Source organism: Lepeophtheirus salmonis, chromosome 13 (assembly GCF_016086655.4).
Source record: "Lepeophtheirus salmonis chromosome 13, UVic_Lsal_1.4, whole genome shotgun sequence".
In the NCBI taxonomy this organism is placed as follows: domain Eukaryota; kingdom Metazoa; phylum Arthropoda; class Copepoda; order Siphonostomatoida; family Caligidae; genus Lepeophtheirus; species Lepeophtheirus salmonis.
In genome coordinates, this window is record NC_052143.2 from 34,690,620 (window position 1) to 34,710,481 (window position 19,862).

Here is a 19,862-nt window from a genome sequence, read left to right on the forward strand (position 1 = left end):
ATAGATTTTAAGACTATTCTTCACAACTTCTTTCTCGCTCCTCGCCTAATTCTATTATTTGACAGAGGACGGATGAGTAACAACTATATTTTTCTTAAATATATAGAAATATTTATTTATGCGAAATTTAATGGCATAAATTAATGTTATTCCAAATTTATTTCAATTTCATTTCTTATCTGCATTATTTTTCTTTTCTTTCATAGATAGAACATACAATTAAAATGAAAGATTGTAGTATTGTAGATAATGTTTAATGTATATAATAAATACATGATGTTTGTCCCCTCTGGTCCCCTTTAAAGTAGCATATTTATGTAGGTATACACCAAGCATACATTTATGACTTGATTGTATTTTTTTCATAATTACTTTCTGAGTTAGTTAGTTTTACTTTTTCTAGTTATTTTCTTAAGAGAAATAAGGAAATTGTTTCGTATAAGAATACTTTATTTGCCTTAACTAATCAGATTAAATCTTTAACTTAATTTCTTTTTTTTTTGTTTCATACATTCATATAAAAACATATATTCGAAAAACTTTGAGATGCTAAAAAAAGGGTTGAAATCCAATTAATCTCTAAATTTTTGCCTATTCGACAGCAAAAGGGGAAGGTTTTAAAATTGCGTAGTTTATAATGCAAATTGGTTTAAGAAATGTGTACTCTTTTTCTTATCTTTTGCCAGTGGTTTGGATATGTTTTCGGGCTGGGTCAAGGAGATGTTGAGCGATTATTCTTATGTGATTTTATGTGTGCATAGAGGGGACCCAAAACTTAGCATGAGTAATTCAGGAAAAGTGGGATTTTTATGGAATCAAGAAAAGATAACTCACAACCAATGCTTGATACGTTTAAAGACTATATCTAGCTCCTGCGTGTGCCCCTGGAGTGGAAGATTGCCTTGGAGAAAATTGCCAGCGAAAAAATATTATTGCAATATAGGAGGGGGGGGACTAAATAGTCTAAGGCCTCTTAAAATATGATTGAATACTCTCCAACCTTAGTATTAGGGGGTTGTTTGTATGTATGTGATGCTTTGGTGGTTATTTTGAAGGATCCGAGGATCCCCCAAGTACTCCACGCAACCCTAAGCCTTGGAACTATGTTTTGGTTTTAGAGGGGTTCCTTGGATGTGTTGGTTGAATTAGAGTTAGTTTTTATCATTTCGACTCAAACCCCGGGACAATCCGAGGGTGGAGGGTATTCAATCATATTTTAAGGGGCTCTAAGATATTTATTCTTCCCTCCCTCCTTCCAATCCTCTTGATTCATTTCTTAGAAGATCGGATTGAATTTTAAAAAATGCTACGAAATTGTATTGCAATAATATTACTCACACTTGAAGGTACTCCCTTGGGGTATGGAACAAACAAATATCTTTAGATATTTGTCATGAATTATATTAAACGAATATATAATGTGTTATTATTCATCATGAAGTTCCAACAAAATACGGGCAATTTTCCTAACCGCAATTTTCTTAAGGACAATCTTCCACTGGCAATATTCCGGAGGGTAGTTTTTACTAGTACCTATTTAGCTATATATTTTTTTTCATTATGTCTCCCTTCCGGACAGTGCCCGAAAATATTCCCTATAATTTTTCTAGCTACCCCATATATTGGTCCCCATTCATTCATTGATTGAAAAAGAATGGGTAGAAGCCATTAAAAGTTAATGACTCTCTCAATAAGTACATAACTGGTTATATATTTACTTATACTTAAGTACATGATTGACTTGTATGTAGGGAAATAACGCGCAGGTATTTCTGTAGTTGATGTCTTTATAATATGAGGCACTATATATTAAAAAGGATGTTGTACCTACACTTATTGGAGAAACATTTATTCTCAATAATAATGCATGTTATTTCATGTTTGTATTTAATTGAAGCGCAATTTGTGCATAAATTATGTTGAGAAATGACTTTAATTTATAAAGTAGTAGCCCCTTTCCTACAATTAAGGAATTTTTGCATATTACAATAAAATTTATTTTGATTTAAAAAATAATAATAATAAAAAATTTATGTGTCGAAAGTATGGATTTTTTTTTTGCAAAAATTAAATATTTGAAATTTGCTTTACAAAAATTAAATATTTGAAAACAATTTCCAAAATTTAATATTTGAAATTTGTTTTAAAAAACTTATTTTTTTGTGAACAGCAGTGGATTTTGTCTGAAAAAATTAATTTTCTGTGAACACCTGTGGATTTTTGAAATTTTTTTTCCAAAAAATTTACCATTTAAAATTATTTAAATTTATCAAATCTTTACCCCTTTGGACATGTTGAAAATGCTTCATATATTTGACCATATGAGATTACTATTTTAGTAAATATAAGTCAATTTTTTCAAATGTTTGACCATGTGATTAATTTACTGTCATTTCCATTTCTAACTTCCCATGTTCCTTCTTCAACCATAATGAAGATTCAAGATACATACTAAGATTAACTCGCTCGTCCTCCTCCTGATTTCCTTTTTAATATACGTTCTCCCTTTTTCTATTAGTACAATATTTTGGACTTTTAATTTTTTTGGTGTAATTTTCAATTGACAACCCATACCTTAAAAAAACATTGAAACACGTGGATTTTTATGTAACTTATTAGAAGAAGAAAAAACTTGCCCTCCCGAGCCCAGGAATCTGGGTTGATCATAATTAAACATAACCGCACGCACGTAACTTAAATTCTGAACAACTTTTATTTTATGTTTAAAGTCTGTATCTGTCTCAGTTTTTGAAATAAATGCGTTTTTGTCATTGTTTTTCTTAGCGGGACGTACATCAAACACAAATGAATTATTTTAATACTACGTAGGATATATAATCCTGCGGACGCTCCTGGGGTATCACGACCAATTTCATTATGGTCACTGCCTATAATGTCTAGCAAAACATTTTATCGGTATCTATCGTTTTTTTACATTATTTTGCAAAAAATCAACAATAATAGATTTATGACTTTTGACCCGTGAAACAATGCATCTAAATAGTGTTCTCTCCATTAGACTTAATTGGTAGCTACAAAAACGGGACTTTATAGCTTTTTTTATTTTCTACTCTATTAATAAAACAATGTGTAACTCCAGGGTATTAATAATCAATCAACTCTTGCTTCCTTTAATCTAACATGATATTTCATTTAGGGAATTAGGTCATTTCGTTATGTGACCATGATATACAATTTGAACTAAATATCTCTTCTTTTGTGAAAAAAAGCTCTGCTAATTTTTGTGAAATAGTATTCAAAAAGTAGCATTGATTCAACTTAAGAGCCATCGAAAGAGTAAAAGGTAATGTATATGTGAATAACTGATGGAAACTTGAAACTTACACACCTCCGATTCTTTAATTATACATCAAACAAAAATCTTTATTAATCTTTTTCTGATATATAGCCAATGGCAAATTCATTTATTCTATTCGGCTGTCATTGATCTGACAGACGGTGAGAAGACTCTTGCAAAAAATTGTTGCAAGTGTTGCGAATCAAGTTTGGGTCCATTGCAGCCCACTCCTCGTCGACAGAGGTTTTTATGCCTTAATCATTTGGTTGACAGATTCTTTTGATGTGCGGCTAGAAGGTGAAGTCGAGGGGATTAACATCTGGACTGTATGGCGGCCACATTCTCTTTTTCGAGAAAGCGATGTTGTTAGTTAGGAAGGTTTGACTAATGTTCGCTGTGTGGCGGGGGCCCCTCTTCCTCAAAGACAATTTTGCTATCAGGGAAATTTTCTTGGACTCAGGGGAGCCGGTTGGCATTGAAAACGTCAATGTAAATGTCATTTGTGAGCCTTTAACCCTCTGGCAACCAGATCAGATCCGTCCTTGAGGGTATTCACATTATTGATGGGCTTTTTCCGGAGCCTTCCTCCCTCTCTCTGGTCTCTTTGTGGTCAAGCCTCTTCTTAACACTGTAGATGGTCTTCCGAGCTATTCCCGCCATCCTGGCCACCTCTGTTGGAGTGTGACCCCTGAAAAGAAGTGTTGACGTCCTACGCATTGAATATCACTGAATGACATTCCTTGTCCGATTTAAAAAGCAGAAGGTGTTTGAGATACATGTCTATCTATACAATTACAGACATTTGTTAATTCTTCAAAAAGAATCTCTCGAATCAATATAGTACAATTGTGTTAGTTTCGAGTTTCTACCCGTTAAATGGAAACAAGTTACCGTGTGCATGAAGAATATCAAATACCCATACAGTATTTAGAAAAGAAGGGAGTATAATCTACAAAGAGCACTATATAAAATGAAGTAAATATCGCAGCGTTTAGTTCAACTCATATTAAAGAAGATAAACATGGAAGTACTTTATAAAAAAAAATTTTAAAAATGAGGTTTATCAGCGACCTAAATTACTCCCTGCATTATCAAATCATATTAAAAATCAAGATGTTAATATTATTTTTTATTCTCAAGGAAATAATGTCTAAGTATGGAGTGAGAAGCTACAAGTGTTGATACTTCTATATTAGAGGGACTCGAAGGAAGATACTTCTAACTTGATCATCCATCTCTAGAGACGCTCGAATTCAGAATTACATATTACATAGAAAATTCATCATAGGTATCTCTGTTTAAACTTGTTTTGACGACATTGTAGTTGAAAGTTCATATGTTATAAACAATTTATCGATAAAATAGGACTCGACAATTTTGTTTTTGGGACCAAGGTAAACCGAACTTTTTCTTTAGACCGTTCTAGACCAAATGTTTCCGCTGGACCGATTTTTCTATGAAACCGATCCAGACCGAGCATTTTCGTTGGACCATTAGTTTGGTTCAACAAAAAATATTACGGTCTCAGCCTGGTGCAGGATTTCCATGCCAAAACCCCAACACTAATGATACACTACCTATGAGTGTGCTCAAACGAAAAAAGGATTAGTTAGGGAGTTATCTTTTATATTTTTAATGCAAAATTTGAATCATCATCGACTCCTAATAACTTTGGGCATTGCCGTATACTACCGTTAAAATATATTAAACGCAACCTCATCAAAACAGATGGGTACCACTTTGATTTCCAAAATTTGCATAAAGTAAATTTGCATATCATTTCATAAAATGTTTTATAGTATATAAAAATTTAATGCTTTTATTATAAAAAAGCAAATAATAACGTTTTGAAAGCCCTAACTCATGTTGTTAAGATTATTTTCTAATAAGGATTTTTCTCTCTCTAATTCTTAAATTCACAAAAGTATTTTCAGCACTTTAATTGATATCTACAATTGCAAAATGAAAGAAATAGTTTAAAAAAAGGTACATTTTGAAGAAGAAAAAAACATTTCAAAAAAATCATGGGTTGTTGGATTATTTGTCTAGTGAAACAATACATCTAAATAGTATTGTCTCCATTTGTCTTAATCTTTAATTCAACCCTTAAATGCTTTTTATTATGATTGTAAAAACTATATTTGTAAACACTACTTAGTAGCAAAGTTAATAGAAATACAAGGTTAGACCATCAGGTAATTGGGCTTGTTAGAATTTTCAATCTGATGTATTGTACTGACTTCTGGCAAGGCAGGCAGATTTTGACAAAACATGCAAACACTCATAGTCTATGACGTCACTTTGGTAGAATTTTCAATTTAATGTACCGTACAGACTGCTGGACAAGAAAAACAGATATTTACAAACACGCAATCATTCATTTAGTATGCCATCATTATTAAAAGTGTGGTTGAAGTCAAACATCAGTCGTACATGCATTATTGTATAACCTTGTTTTATAGGAGATTACCTGAGCCGCCGAGGAGCCCTCTTATAGCGAATGTACCATTAAAATGAGAACACTTAGAATTTAAAACTTCAACAAGATATAATTGATTAATTAGACGGTTGTCCTGGACCAATCGTTAATATAAGTAAGCTTTTGTAGATACTTGGGGTTAGTGTTGTGTCGGTGTTTATTTAGGACTGGGGTCCCGTCCGGTCCCATCCACTACAATCCCACTTGTATTTCCTTTAAGAAGAAAAAATTGATCCCTCGTGACGTCAATGAGGGTGTTTGTCCTCCTTTTATTTATAACTTTATATAATAATAAATGATTTAACCAAGTAACGATTCGTAGTTTATTGTATTATAATGAAAATATAATATTTTTTGCAAGTTATGTGTAATAATCTTAATGCTTATATAATATATCTTATTTGGCTTGATAAATCATCGATATTTTTATTTTAAAAAATCCAAGGACCAGCAGTTAAGGACCGGCGGTCTTAAGGACTGGTCCCAAGGACTGGCGGTCTTAAGGACTGGCCCCAAGGACTGACGGTGTGAAGGACCGGCCCCAAAGACTGGACTGGTCCGAATAAATAATTACCGACAAAACACTACTTGTGGTCACGTGGTTTGTGAGCGTCCTCTTTGTTTAATTGAAAAAAACACCCACAAAAGACATGAATATGTTTCACAAATCTATTTCATTGAATAGATACTACCTAAATAGTACTAAAAACTATGATTAGTATGGAAATAAGCAAGCTTTTTTTTATACTTGACATCCTTTGTAAGCTCTAAGTCTGAATAAAATGACGTAAAGTCATTTCAAAAACTATATTAACTAATAGATTCCGATTTTTTATTCCTGATTTACTTCCAACCTTTTTAGCCCTCTCAAAATAGGGGCTAATTTATTATATTGTCTTTTTTTTCTCTCATAACCAAATGTATATTCAGCAAATTTCTTTAAATTGGCTTTACATCGAAAATTTATGTCTATATATACAACTATTTTTGCTTAAATAAGACTTTTAACCTTCCATACATAATATACGTGTATATTTATTATTTATCTGTGATTGGTATATATGTAAAATATATATACATTATTAAATTTGAACTTTTTTTTTTTAACAAATAAAATTTTTATTTTTTTCCTACTATAGGAAGTATTGAAGGAGCTCCTTACTGAAAAGATTCCTCGACTCGCTGAGCATTTTAACGCAACGGGAATGGATTCATCTCTTTTTACTCTAAATTGGTTCCTTTGTATCTTTGTGGATAATATGCCTGTGAATACGTATCTACACATTTGGGACTCGTTTCTCTTTGAGGAGAATAAGGTAGGACAATATTATATTGGGGGGGGGCAGGGGAGAGGTTTGGTTTAAGGATTTTTTTTCTTCCAAAAAATAATTGTCTATGTACCATGTACTATTTTTCAGTTTCTTTATTTTTACACAACAACATGCATTGACCTCTTTCCCCCTGTCACTCGGGCAAGTGTAGTGAATATATCATGTTAGTATACATATATCGTATAAAGGTCTAGTTGTTCCTCTAATGATATCTGGTACAAGTAGAGATTGCTCATTAGTCCTTTCATGTTGCTTTTTGTTTTGCATGGAATGGTTTAATTAATAATATAATTAGATGTAGATTCAGTATATTATATATAATGTTTGTATATCAAATAAAAATGCATTAGATTTTTAATTTAATTACATTAATGACAGTAATACCAAAAATGAAGGAAAAAAAATCCAGAGCTTATTATTTTAATTGAGATTTATGTCTTGTATGAATGAGGGTTTGTTTTTTTTTTTTTTTCTCAGCATATTTTGACTGTAGACGACTTTTAATATATCAAACTTTTCAACCCACATTTCACTAGTAATCGTCTTAACTCATTCTCAATGCTTTAAATATAGCATTGAGACGAACACAGGATCAATATTTGTTCAAATATAGTTGACCACGCGAGTACTTTGTTTTTCTACTAGGTGCGTCGAGTGCATGCATTAAAACGTAAAAAAGTTCCAAACAAATTAACTTAGACCAATGAAACATACTTTTTTTTTTGGAAAGAGCAGTCTTGAGACCTTCCTTTTCAAGTCATACAATTTTTGTAAACATAGACATTTTCGTGATATCGTTGAAGGAACGAAGAGTGCTTGATTTTCTCCGTGAACTGTTCCACTGTTTTGAGGATGAGAAAGGTGTTTAAGACTGATGACAACCTTAACGGAAATCCTGGGAGTAAGGGTCAAATATAAAGCGATTAGAGGAGTTTATGAGTGCCCTGTAAGATAGTATTGCCCCAAATCCTCAAACCTCGATGTGCAAGCTTACAAAAAAGTACAATGTTGGTGACGGGACGATAAGGAATGCCTTGAAGGACATGTATCGCAAGAGGTACGTCCACCGAAAATGCGAGCTCATAACAGCAGCAGTAGAGGTCCTTTAAAGGAGTTTAGGGTCGGACCGGTCTCAAAGAAAAATTTGTTCTAGATCAGTCACAAAGAAAAAAATCGATCTGGATGGGTTTTATTTAAAATTTGATCCAGAGAGGAGTTATATTGATGAATTGTTGATCTCGTCTCATCTATGTACGTTTCAAAATTGTGAAAGTCGACCTGCAATAACGTCATATGAATTTAAATGTGTTGCTACAAGCATATATATTTAACTCCTAAATGATAATTGGTCCGGAGATTGAGACTAGTGATGGAACGATTATTCGGAATCGGACAATTGGGTGTTTTTCTGGAATCAGAATCGGGAAATTATTTTTCAATTTACGATTCCAATTCATATTTATTACTTACTTTTTATTAAATTCTAAGCTATGGAAGAAAAACAAACAAAAAAACCCACCCACAAATTAAGGAATTTTTACTTTTTACTAGAAAATTTAATACTTGAAATTGAATTTATTTTTCTATGAGTTCAATTTTTCATTTTTTTCCAAAAAAATTTAATTTTCAGTCAATAATGATGTATTTTTGTAATTTTTCTCCAAAAATTAATATTTGATTTTTTTTTCATTGTAGAAATTAAATTTTTTGAATACAGCCGGGATTTTTGAAAAAAAAATCAAAATTTTTTTTTTTTTGTGAACAGTTGTGGATTTAATAAATTTTTACAGAATAGCCATGGGTTTGTTTAATTTAAAAAAAAAAATATTAATACTTGTGGATTTTTGAAAAAAATGAAAATATCATTGTGTATATTTGAATTTTTTTTTCCAAAAATTAAATTTTTCAATTTTTTTCAAAAAATTTCATTTTCTGTGAATAATTATGTATTTTGAAATTATTCTCCAAAAAATTGAATATTTGATTTTTTTCTTTATAAGAAATTTAATTTTCAAAAAACTTCTTTGAAAGCAGCCATTATTTAAAAAAAAATAAAAAATAAAAAAATTTTTTTGGAAATAAATGTAGATTTTGTAAATTTTTTGAGGATGAGTTTTGTAAAAAAAAATTATCAAATTTTTTTTATTTGTTTATGAGTAATGTTGGATTTTTGAAAAACAATTGTAAACATCAAACTAATTTTGAAATTTCTTTCTGAGATATTTTTAATTTTTGTTTTTTTCAAAATTACAAACACCAACAAATATCTAAATATTATAAAATTGGTAACTTTTAAAGGAATTGCATTGGAATCGGCGTTGGGATTTTTATTTTTTTTAAATCTTCCTATCACTAATGAAACACGATTACTTTTTGGTCTACGGGGCTGAGATCGTGTTTTCTGAAACGAAATAACGTTTCAAACCGGTCCATAAACAATTCCTTGTATCGAACCAAGAAAAGTGTTCGATCTTGCACAGAATCACCCTACTAGTAAAGATCCATCCATCAAATGAAAGACTTGCTCATATGCATAAAACCACTAAAACTCACAACTGATTAAAATTATATTTGATTTGTTTTTCAATGTAATTAATACATCTCTTTCTCATTAAAGGATTTCTATAAACCAATTCTTTCTACCCATTTTAATTAATAGTATTCTTTTGAATAAAATGTTTTAAATATCATAATGCATTAGTAGTTTTATTTATGATAAACAACTTTTTTTAAGGTATCCATTTATCAATTTATTGGCCCTCGTATTCTAATACTTACTCAGCCCATTCTTCAATTGGAAGGATAAATAAAACTTGCTGCTTTAATAATGAAACTCTTTATACAGACATAGAGAGTTTGGAAGGAAAATTTTCAGGTTGATTTAATCGCATTTTAATGCAATTTTGAGTATGATTGTTTGATATTTTTTTTAATCATAAGTTTGCGTCATAAATAGCTTTGTTTTGATGCAGTTTACTTATTTTTAAATCGGCCACAAAATGAATGAAATGGAGGCATAAAATAGTAATAAAGTAATGTATCCAATTTGTTTGACGCACATAAAGCCCTAAAGGACATCGCTGCCTTCGTCGGGAGCAATCTAATGTCCGTATGCAATATCCAATAACCCAAAAACATTGGCAAAGGGGCATGCAGAGCTCACTAAAGTTGAGTTCTGCGACAAAAATTATGCTCATTACGGGCCCAAGGACATATAGCCCCCGTCATACTCCGATTTGAATTCCCTTGATTACTTTTTATGGGGGTGCCATCACAAATGCAACCCAACACCGAAATGTGGATGCCCTGAGCTTCACCTTCTCCAGGGTTTGGGCCAACTACCCCGAGGACAAAATTGTCGAACAATTGCGATATATTAAGTCCAAATTCCTCTCCGTCTATGTACTTCATATATACTGTCTGTCTAACCGAAATCTGAACAAATGTTAGTACAACAATATTTGATCATATATCGTAAGAAAAATAGGATATAAAAAACTTGAAATCTTAATATAGTTAGGCTATAATTTATTCAATATAATTCCCATTAGCTGCCACAAAAGCCTCCAAACTGATTAAGACCCCATCCATTTTGTCCCAGGCTGCAATGATGGAAGCCTTCAAGTAATCCATTCCACTGGGAGGTTCGCCAGCTCCAGAAATCTCTATATTCTGTAATACAATGGATTAATATTTGGCGATGCTGGGATCCACAAGGATGGTGGCCAAAAATCACATAAATTTTACTTTAGCCAAACTTGGAAATTTATACCTTCAAGTTGACCCAGATGCCTCAAATCTGTGTATAACTGCATACCCAGTGGTGGGAGTGCCAACTGGTTGGCAATGTTTCTAGGCTAAATTCCCGTGCGGAGCCAATTCAGGATGTTGTTTCTTTTTGTTTGTTCCATGATTTGAATCAAAACAAAATATAAAAAAAGTTACTCGCAAATTTCTTTCATAAAATAATAAAATCTCTCTAGAAATTTCAAATTTGTAGCTCTACTAAAACCTCTCCGTTTTAAACGTTTTTCTTTTATTCAGATTTTGGTTAATCACACTGGATATTCTTCGTGTTGCGAAGTTATTTCCTTATTATCATTAAAAGGTTGCAAGGATTGCATTCTAACTATTCGCTGTCTCCAATTTTGAGATAGAAAGTAGGGCGTGACCTTCTACAGTGTATCCAATATATGCAGGATTAAGTCAATAATTTAAAAAAATACAGATGAATGAGAAACAACATCATAATGCAATTACATGTTAATACCAGATGCATTAGTGTCCATTACTCCCCCTCTTAACAAAATAAAGAGCCACATATATTTTCTAAAAGTAACCAACTAATTGGTGAATCACACACCTACCTTACTTTAGTTACTTATCCTTGGATAAGAAACAAACATTACTCAGCACAAAATGTTAGAATCCAGCTGAAGAAGAAGAAAAAAAAGAATTAAAGTTAGGCAAAAAAAACAAAAAAACCAATAATAGTAATTGATACTTTTTCTTTTCAAGAAAGTGTGTGTACTACATAGATACTTGGTGTTGAGACTTGGTCCAAGACTAAATTCTTTTTTTTGTTCGGTTCGGTCTTTGATCATTTTTTCGGTTCCTCTTAAATTGCCAGCGGGAAATTGTAACAATTATGGAACATGTGTAATACAAAGGCAGGGTCATCAAGCAGATTTAAAGCCGCTTCACAATGCCTATAGGCCTCTCCAAATACTTCAAAGTAAACCCCTTGCCCATGGATTAATTGAGCTACGTGAAAGACACAAAGTAGCTTAAAATCTAACGCCACCGCTTCACGAAGCATATAGGCACTTTCCAAATGCTCTAAAATAAACCTCGGGCTCAGATATGGATTAAAGCTACACCAGTTAGGTTAAAAACCCTCGCCGACACTTCACAAAGCATATATCCCCCCCTTGGAATATTGCTTAAACAAAATTTTGAGACCACATAATTGTATAACTACTTAGTGTCTTTGTTGTAGCCTTAATAAACCCTTGGGGTTCATTTTGAAGTATTTGGAAGGGGTTAAAGGTTTTGTAAAGTGTTATTAGGGGGTTTTAACCTGCATATTGTACCTATTGTAGTCTTAAACGACCCATGTGCTCGATGTTCATTTTGAAGTATTTGGAGAGGGGAATTTGTGAAGTGGGGAGGGTGTTAATGACATTTTACATTGAGGCACTCGTCAAGCCAAAAGTATCATTAGCCTGTATGCATTTACTGTTGTACTTTTTTTGTATATTTTTTATTGCCCAAATAAATTGAGATCAAAAATATAACAAATCTTATCACATATATTGTTTCTCCATGTGATAACTTTTAGTTAAAAATATAATATTTGAAACACACATGACGTCATCAAAATTTGTCAATAATATCGGTCTAGACCGAATTTTAAATCAGACAAATCCAGACCTATTAATTTGTCAAACAGATCCATACCGAATTTTTATTTGGAACCGATGCAAAACGTACTTCTTTAACGGAGAGAATTAATTATGTCCACTAAAAATCATTTTGGTATCACACCGGTCTTGCATTGTCAGACCGAACAGCAACACTAATTCATACATACATATCCTCAGATATACAATATTAAAGAGGCATTGAAAAATTCTTCACGGACTATCTCTGTTTCTGTACATACTAAAAACGTATGTACATATGTATATTCAATGCGCAAAGCAAAAAAAAACAACAAAAAAACAAGCAAAATGAATCTACATTTATTTGTCGAAAGCAATTAGGAGCATCCTTAAGATAAAAAAAAAGCTACTTTATGATAAAAAGGTGTTATTTAGTCTTCTTCAAATCTTAAACTATATACATTAGGAACTTTGGTTCCCAACCTCTTGTCCACGCATCAATCAATACCTGCCTGCACAATAATTAATTCGTCATATTTCTGTTTTATTTTTTTTTTAAGTCTGATACGATAATAAAGAAGAAATTTTAGGTATTAATACAAATTACAAAAGGGAAGTAGTTGTTCGTTATTTTTGGGTTGATAATTTTATATTGACCCATAGGATTTCATACGGCGTTACTTAGGTAAAACAAAAATCCCCTAGGTATTTTGTTGTCAGCTGTCGATTCCTTCCACTCGCTTGATACGTCATGGCTATTTAATAATGTATTCTTTTGGCTAATGAAACAAAAGTAATAAGTTATATACTCAGTTTCCAAAAAAACAGGAATACAATTTCTTGTTGGTTATTTTATCATTTATATGAAGAAATTTTGGCTATCTATAGAAATAAACATTTATAGCTACGCTTTTAATAGAATATTACTAGTAATATTAGAGTGTCGAACACAATAATATGCAGATTTTAATATTAACAAATGTATACGAGTATATGTAATTCATTTTAAAAATGGTGAATACATCATATGAGGGTGAAAGGCTGGGAGTGTATTAGATATATTTAGTAGTTGGTATGATTGACTGATTTGGCTAACTACGAGAGGATTTTGGGCCTTTTTCTGTTTCTTTTCGAATGAAATATTGCATGATACGATTAAAGTAACGACTTGATCAGAGGCAACAAATTACAATAATCTTTTTATTATGTGCAATCATACTTAATAACTATAGTCCCAGTCTATAGTCTAGCGGTCTTTTATTTTGAAATGACCTTATTTTCCTCACCTGTGCACCAAATTTTAACCCTGCAAGCAAAGTGATTATAAAAAGGCCCCCAGATGGGTGTACCATCTCTCTAGTTGAAAGAAACAAGTTCAGTGATCCTATTTAATTTTTGAAGGTATTATTTCCTAATTTTTATAATGGGATTGTAATCTTGGAGCCATGTGCTGATAAAGTTCCATATAAGTACACAGTGGATTCACGAATATTATTATTATTTCAACCCCTCCTCGAAAAGTTTCCGACCTTAACGTGAAAAAGGCAGTACTCTTAAATAAAAGTTAGTGTCATTTAAAGACACTAAAAAGAAAGAGTCGACAAGATGATTGAAATAAAAAATTTAACAAAAATGATGTATATAAATTATGTTTATAAGACTAAGGTTTTAATTAATAGTATATGCTTCTGGATTATCACAAAGAAAAATAAGTAACCTGTCCGAAACGTTGACTTGTATTAAATTACATTAGATGAATCTTAGTCAAAAGACGTGATAACAATGAACTGCACAAAAGATGAAAATAGCGCATATTCATAATATTTGACGAATCAGAATTAGAAATAAGAAAAAACATTCTTGATGGATATAGTTGACATTTATCAGTTGTAATTAAATAATTTATTTCTTGAAAGTGTATCCTTATAAAGGAATCAAACAAAAGTATGTAGGAGTAATTGAACCAAGAACAAAAAAGTGTCTTGTGAACAATTATTTTAGAGAGAAAAACGCCGAGTACTATTTGAACGTGTTACAGAGATGGGATCATCCCTGGGATCTTTGTGCGGTCGGAAACTTTTAAGAGCGCACTCGTAACTATACTGCCTGCCTCCAGGAATTGACCCTTTTAATTGAATTGACAAGATTAATTATCGAAAAGAATAGAAAAGTCCTGCGTTGTAAATGTTGGTAAATTCAAAATGTAATTTGTGAAAGTCAGTACATACATAAAAAACCTATAAACCTATTTTGGCATTTTTTTTTCTTATATTTTTACGATCCCTAGTTATAAGAGACGTACATAGTCAGGTGATCACCTTTTATTTAATAGTAAATGTAGTATATTTATATTAAATAGTATAAATGTAATTTTTATTTTATTTTTTGTGAATTTATAATATTCAAATTAAACCATTTCCATCTTTTTTAACTACCTTACAGTAAGTATATCATTCATATTATACTCTGTGGAGGATAAAGTTGGATCTATTTTATTTGTATTTTGTACTAAAGTAGGGATTCTCAACCTTTTTTTTTAGTGATGCGGCACTTCTAACATATTTATTTAAGCCAAATACCCCCTTACCGACAGAAAATATTTTTAGATTCAATGACAGAGGCGTCCAAAGGATTATATTTTGGAGGGGAATCTTGGAGGATTTTTTAAATAAAAGAATTCAAAAATTAAAATTTTTGATTTTTTTTTCAAAAATCCATATTTATTGTCCAAAAATGAAGTTTTTTTGGAATTTTTCGTAACCCCTTAGATTTTCAGGAAAAAATTAATTTTTTGGATGAACATTTCAAAAATTGATATCGATTCTCAAAAAATTCAGTTTTTTTAAAGAAAAATTGAAAATCCATAGCTATTCACAAAATATTTAATGTTTCTCCCAAAAACTTAACATTTGATATTTTTGAAGATGAAGTTTTTTTTCCAAAATATTTAATTTGTCAAATTATTTTCCAAAAATTTAATATTCTGTCGATAACGATCGATATTTTGATTTTTTTTCAAAAAAGGCTTAAACCCCCCCCAAAAAAAAAAAAAAAAAAAAAAAATCCATTGTCCATGTTAACAATTTGGAATTTTGCTGACGTCATCAACAAAATTCCTATTTATAATCAAAGGATGGGGCCAAATAGACCAAATTGTAAACGAGACCAATTTTTTGTTTTTCTAGACGAAACTTCTTAAAAGGCCGCATTAGTTTCGTTCACTTAAAATCATAATGCTCTTAGACTAGGGTTTTGTCGATCCTTATTTAATCGGCCCAGTCCACTAAAAGGACCAGTCCTATTGGTCATTAGAATTTTCTCTAAAGTGTCAATATTTTATCAAGCTAAATAAAATGTATGTCTTATATATTAAAAGCATTACACATACCTTGCCAAAATATTTATTTTTTCATTATCTATATAAAAAAAATCAATTTTGTCCCTCTATAAGAATATATATTTAAAAAAATTAGGGAATGCACTCTAAATAGTGCTCCATGATGTATATCATAAACATATTTTGATGTAAGAAGTAACAATGTGGTCGTATTAATGAAATATTGCGGGCGTGTGCATCGAGCATATATGCATTCTATTGAGTGCTCCTTGATGTAAATTATATACATATTTTTGGTATGAGAAATGAGGATTATATTCTTACGCATGAAATATCGCAGGACTGTGCGTACAACAAGAGCACTTTAACTGTTTGTATTTGTTATTGCTGTTTAATGTATATCATGGTATATTTGAATATAATACAAACGCTGTTATGTAAAAATGAATTAACTATCGCAGGCGTTTTCTATATTGTATACGGGAAGGACTGTTTTGATGTTCTTGTGAATGAGCACTCTAGAGATTAAAGTAATGACTCTTCCAATCATATTGTTATTTTTTTCTCAAACTCTTATTATTTTACTTTCATTCTTGAGGAGAGAACACGTATTATGAATTGATATAAGTATTGAGTAGTTACGTGTGAGCTTGCTCATGAAAAACGGAGAGGAACACTGAGGATTTCTTTGGGAGGTACGTTCTATATTATGAAAGCAAAATTTATCTTCTAGTCAACGTCTAATTACTATGGGTAATGTTCAGGTACTACAGCTTGTACCGAATAGTCCATTAAAATCTGAATAAGTTTATGTTCCCTTAGTATCAATAATGTAGCCGCCCTTAGTGGCAAATAGGACTGACAGTAGTTTTGAGAGCAGCTGTGTTTGGATGACGGGTACTGCAGGCCTTCCCCTCAACATGCAGCCAAAAGGTGCAGTCAAGGGGATTGACATCAGAGCTGTAGGGGAGCAAAAGAGTCTTGCAACGGAGGAGGTGAGTTGTTTTTTTTCTCCCCCCTCACAAGGTTATTTCCACTCACTTTTTTTATGGTTCTCTTGTATGGGCTTGATGGGATCAGACTAACCTGTTTTGTTTAACTCATCTGTGCCGTCCAGTTTGGCCTTTGTAACGCACCCTTTCTTCCTCTCCAACGTTTCGGACTTGCTCACAGCGTAGACAGTGATCCTGGAGATTCCCAACTACTTGAAGTGTAAAACGAATCGATATTCGTCGACCACGTTCAAGTGTCATTTTCTCGACTTGTAGATAAGCTGGAGAGCTGGGGTTTGTTTTGTAACTAATTGTTTCATCTTTAATATGTCGAAACATACATTAATTTAAATCACTCAACTTTTATTTATTATTCAATTGGTAAGTGTTTATATTTCAATGAACCACTCGGATTAACATAATAATTAAAAAGAAAATATCCCTTCAATGAGGTCAGAAGGGTATCAACTTTACTTCTTTAAAGATTGACAAAGAGTGACTGGCCTGCGTTCTTGGTACTAAATTAGTATGGACTCTATACTATCTCTGACCGGTCTAGGATTTTCAGGCCAAGTGCAACACTAACAGGTATATGTATGTATTCAAAAATACAATGGCTATCATTTTTGATAGATGAGATGGGTTACACAATCTCTCTTTCTGTTTTTTTTTCTCATACAGAGAGCCTTGAATTTGTAATGGGAGATGGGGAGGAGGTATTTATTTATGGTTTTTCCAATATTTGTAGAAAAGAGAAAAAAAAGGTGAATATTATTACCTATATAATGTGGAAGTGAAGTGAAAAAAAAGAAAGAGATTAAATATGAAGTCTTATCTAATATGTAATAATGAATCGACTCTTTAAATATTTTATAAAAATAAAGGATAATATATTATATGTATATTTATAAATTACATAGTTATAATAATACTGTGTGTCATTTATATGTAGAGTTTGGACTTCCAACCTTCGCTTTACAGAACTACTTAAATATATGTACATAAAAACAATCTTGAACAAAAAGGAGACAAATACTTATGTATTTTTTTACGTCAAGTTCATACTGGGTTCTGCGAAATGGATGTACCACTACTTTAGATTAATTTTTCGAGGTGCAAATATTGTAATTCGTAAATTTTCAATATTTCACGCCTCAGCGGACTTTTTAAGCTTTCGAATGAGTTATTGCAGTCACCTTAATCATTTCTTTAAGAAAAAATGAATCAGATTACTATTTCAATTTTCGCCGGCCACAGCATACCTGAAATTGACAAAATTGTTGGGATCGAGAGGCAAACAGTCTCATAAAAGAGAGGAAAAGCCTAAAGATCCACCCCAGTCGTGAAAAGCCGGACAAACTGACCCCAGAAGTGTCCAAGAAGGTGTTCGAGGCCAAGCCCACCATGGTCATGGCCAATTTTGCCAAAAAGAAGTCAGTGGCTCCCTTCACCGTGTCCAGGGAGAACAAGACCGTCGAGAGAAAGTCCAAGAGGTACGTGGAAAGACCATTAATGACTCTACAGCAACAAAATGTCCGTATGGCGCGGGCCAACCGTCTCCTAAATGAACTGGAGCATCATGACAACCGTGTGATCTTCTTCGCGGATGAAAAAACATTTACTGTCGACCCTGTCTTCAACAAGCAGAACAATCGGGTTGCTTGGTTTAAAGGCACTTACGAAGACCTATGCCACGTGTTGAAGACATGTGGGCGGATGCCCCATCCTGCTGGAATACCTAAGACGCCTAGCCCGACTACTTGGAGATCTTGAATACCAAGGTACTCCCGTAGGTCCTCAACACCAAGAAGTCGGACAAACTCTATGGACTATTTTTTCTGGGGTGTGTATTAGTCAAAGACCAATAGACGTGTCTAAGCCAACAAAGTATCCCTCATTAATGTTTTAAAGGATCCAGCTGCTTAAGGAGCCGTGTGGAGAGGGTGATTGAGCCTGAGGGCAAAAGCATGGAATTAAAATCGGTTCATTATGTTGTAAGCTTGTAGCTAGTTTTTAAGTTATGATAATATATTGATGAAGCGAAAGTTATCAGTTCCAACTCTGTATATGACCCTTTTTTAATGGCATTTATTTTTCTTCTTCTTCCTTTTTTAAGAAAGAAAAAGCCTATAACTGAAGAAGAGAGTGCTGGAATTAAAGTTTTGATATAGAGGGATACATAAGGAAGTAAGGGTTTAATGTAGCTTGACTAGAAATGTACTTATTTATGTACCGTGTTAACCGTAAATGCTATTATTATTATTGTTATGAGACATTATCTATCTTCTATGTATTGCCTATCTGTGTAGGTACATGCATTAAAATGATTTCCTACAAATCACATAGGATTAATATGACTTCAATTTCTTTTTTCTGATATTATGTGCTGCGTCAGCTAAAAGCAATCTTGAAAAAAAGTCAATAAAATGAGAAAATCCCATTTTACATACAGGATCGTTCAGATAAATCTGGACCACCTTTAAGATAGTAGATGTTTGTCATTTTATATTTTACAAGTTCTAATAATTCAAATAAAAAAATAATTCAATATGTCTGCCATCTTTGCTCGCTACGAGGCTTAAAGGATTTGCACGCCTTGACCACGTCTGCGGGAGAGACTTTGTTCCAGTACTTGATGATGAAAGCCTTCCGGTAGTCCGGTAATTGGGTGTGTGAATTGGCAGAGATTTTCCTCTCTAACTCCACATAAAAGAAGTAATCCATGGGATTAATACAGGTGGATGGCCAGGTGTGGGGATGCACAAATGAATCTTTCTCTTCTTTAAACAAGTTTTGGGTCTTGCAGAACTTGTGAGAGAAGGCCGTCTCTTGTCGAAACAGGAACTTGACACCAATGTCCTGGAGACTGTTCCGTGTCTTTTTGGCAAGAACGTTAATCGGAGTCCTAGGAGATTACTTCAAAGAACGTTTCAAGCCTACGAGGAATATGAGAGTGCGTTTTCATCACTCCAAGACTTGTGGGCTTATCCTTCTTCCAGCCGTTATAGACGTCGTAGACTGTGCTCATTGGTTACCTGAGA

The 19,862-nt window shown here is 32.5% G+C and overlaps 1 protein-coding gene across 6 annotated transcripts in view; it reads left to right on the forward strand.

Moving 5' to 3' along the window:
- The window catches only part of LOC121128356 (TBC1 domain family member 2B), a 263,354-nt gene that overhangs the window by 157,605 nt on the left and 85,887 nt on the right, over window positions 1–19,862 (forward strand). For all 6 annotated transcript variants that reach the window (XM_071892911.1, XM_071892913.1, XM_071892912.1 and 3 more), the window contains one exon: window positions 6,917–7,093. In XM_071892911.1, the coding sequence (XP_071749012.1) occupies window positions 6,917–7,093 (177 nt within the window). The remainder of the gene's footprint in view (window positions 1–6,916; window positions 7,094–19,862) is intronic.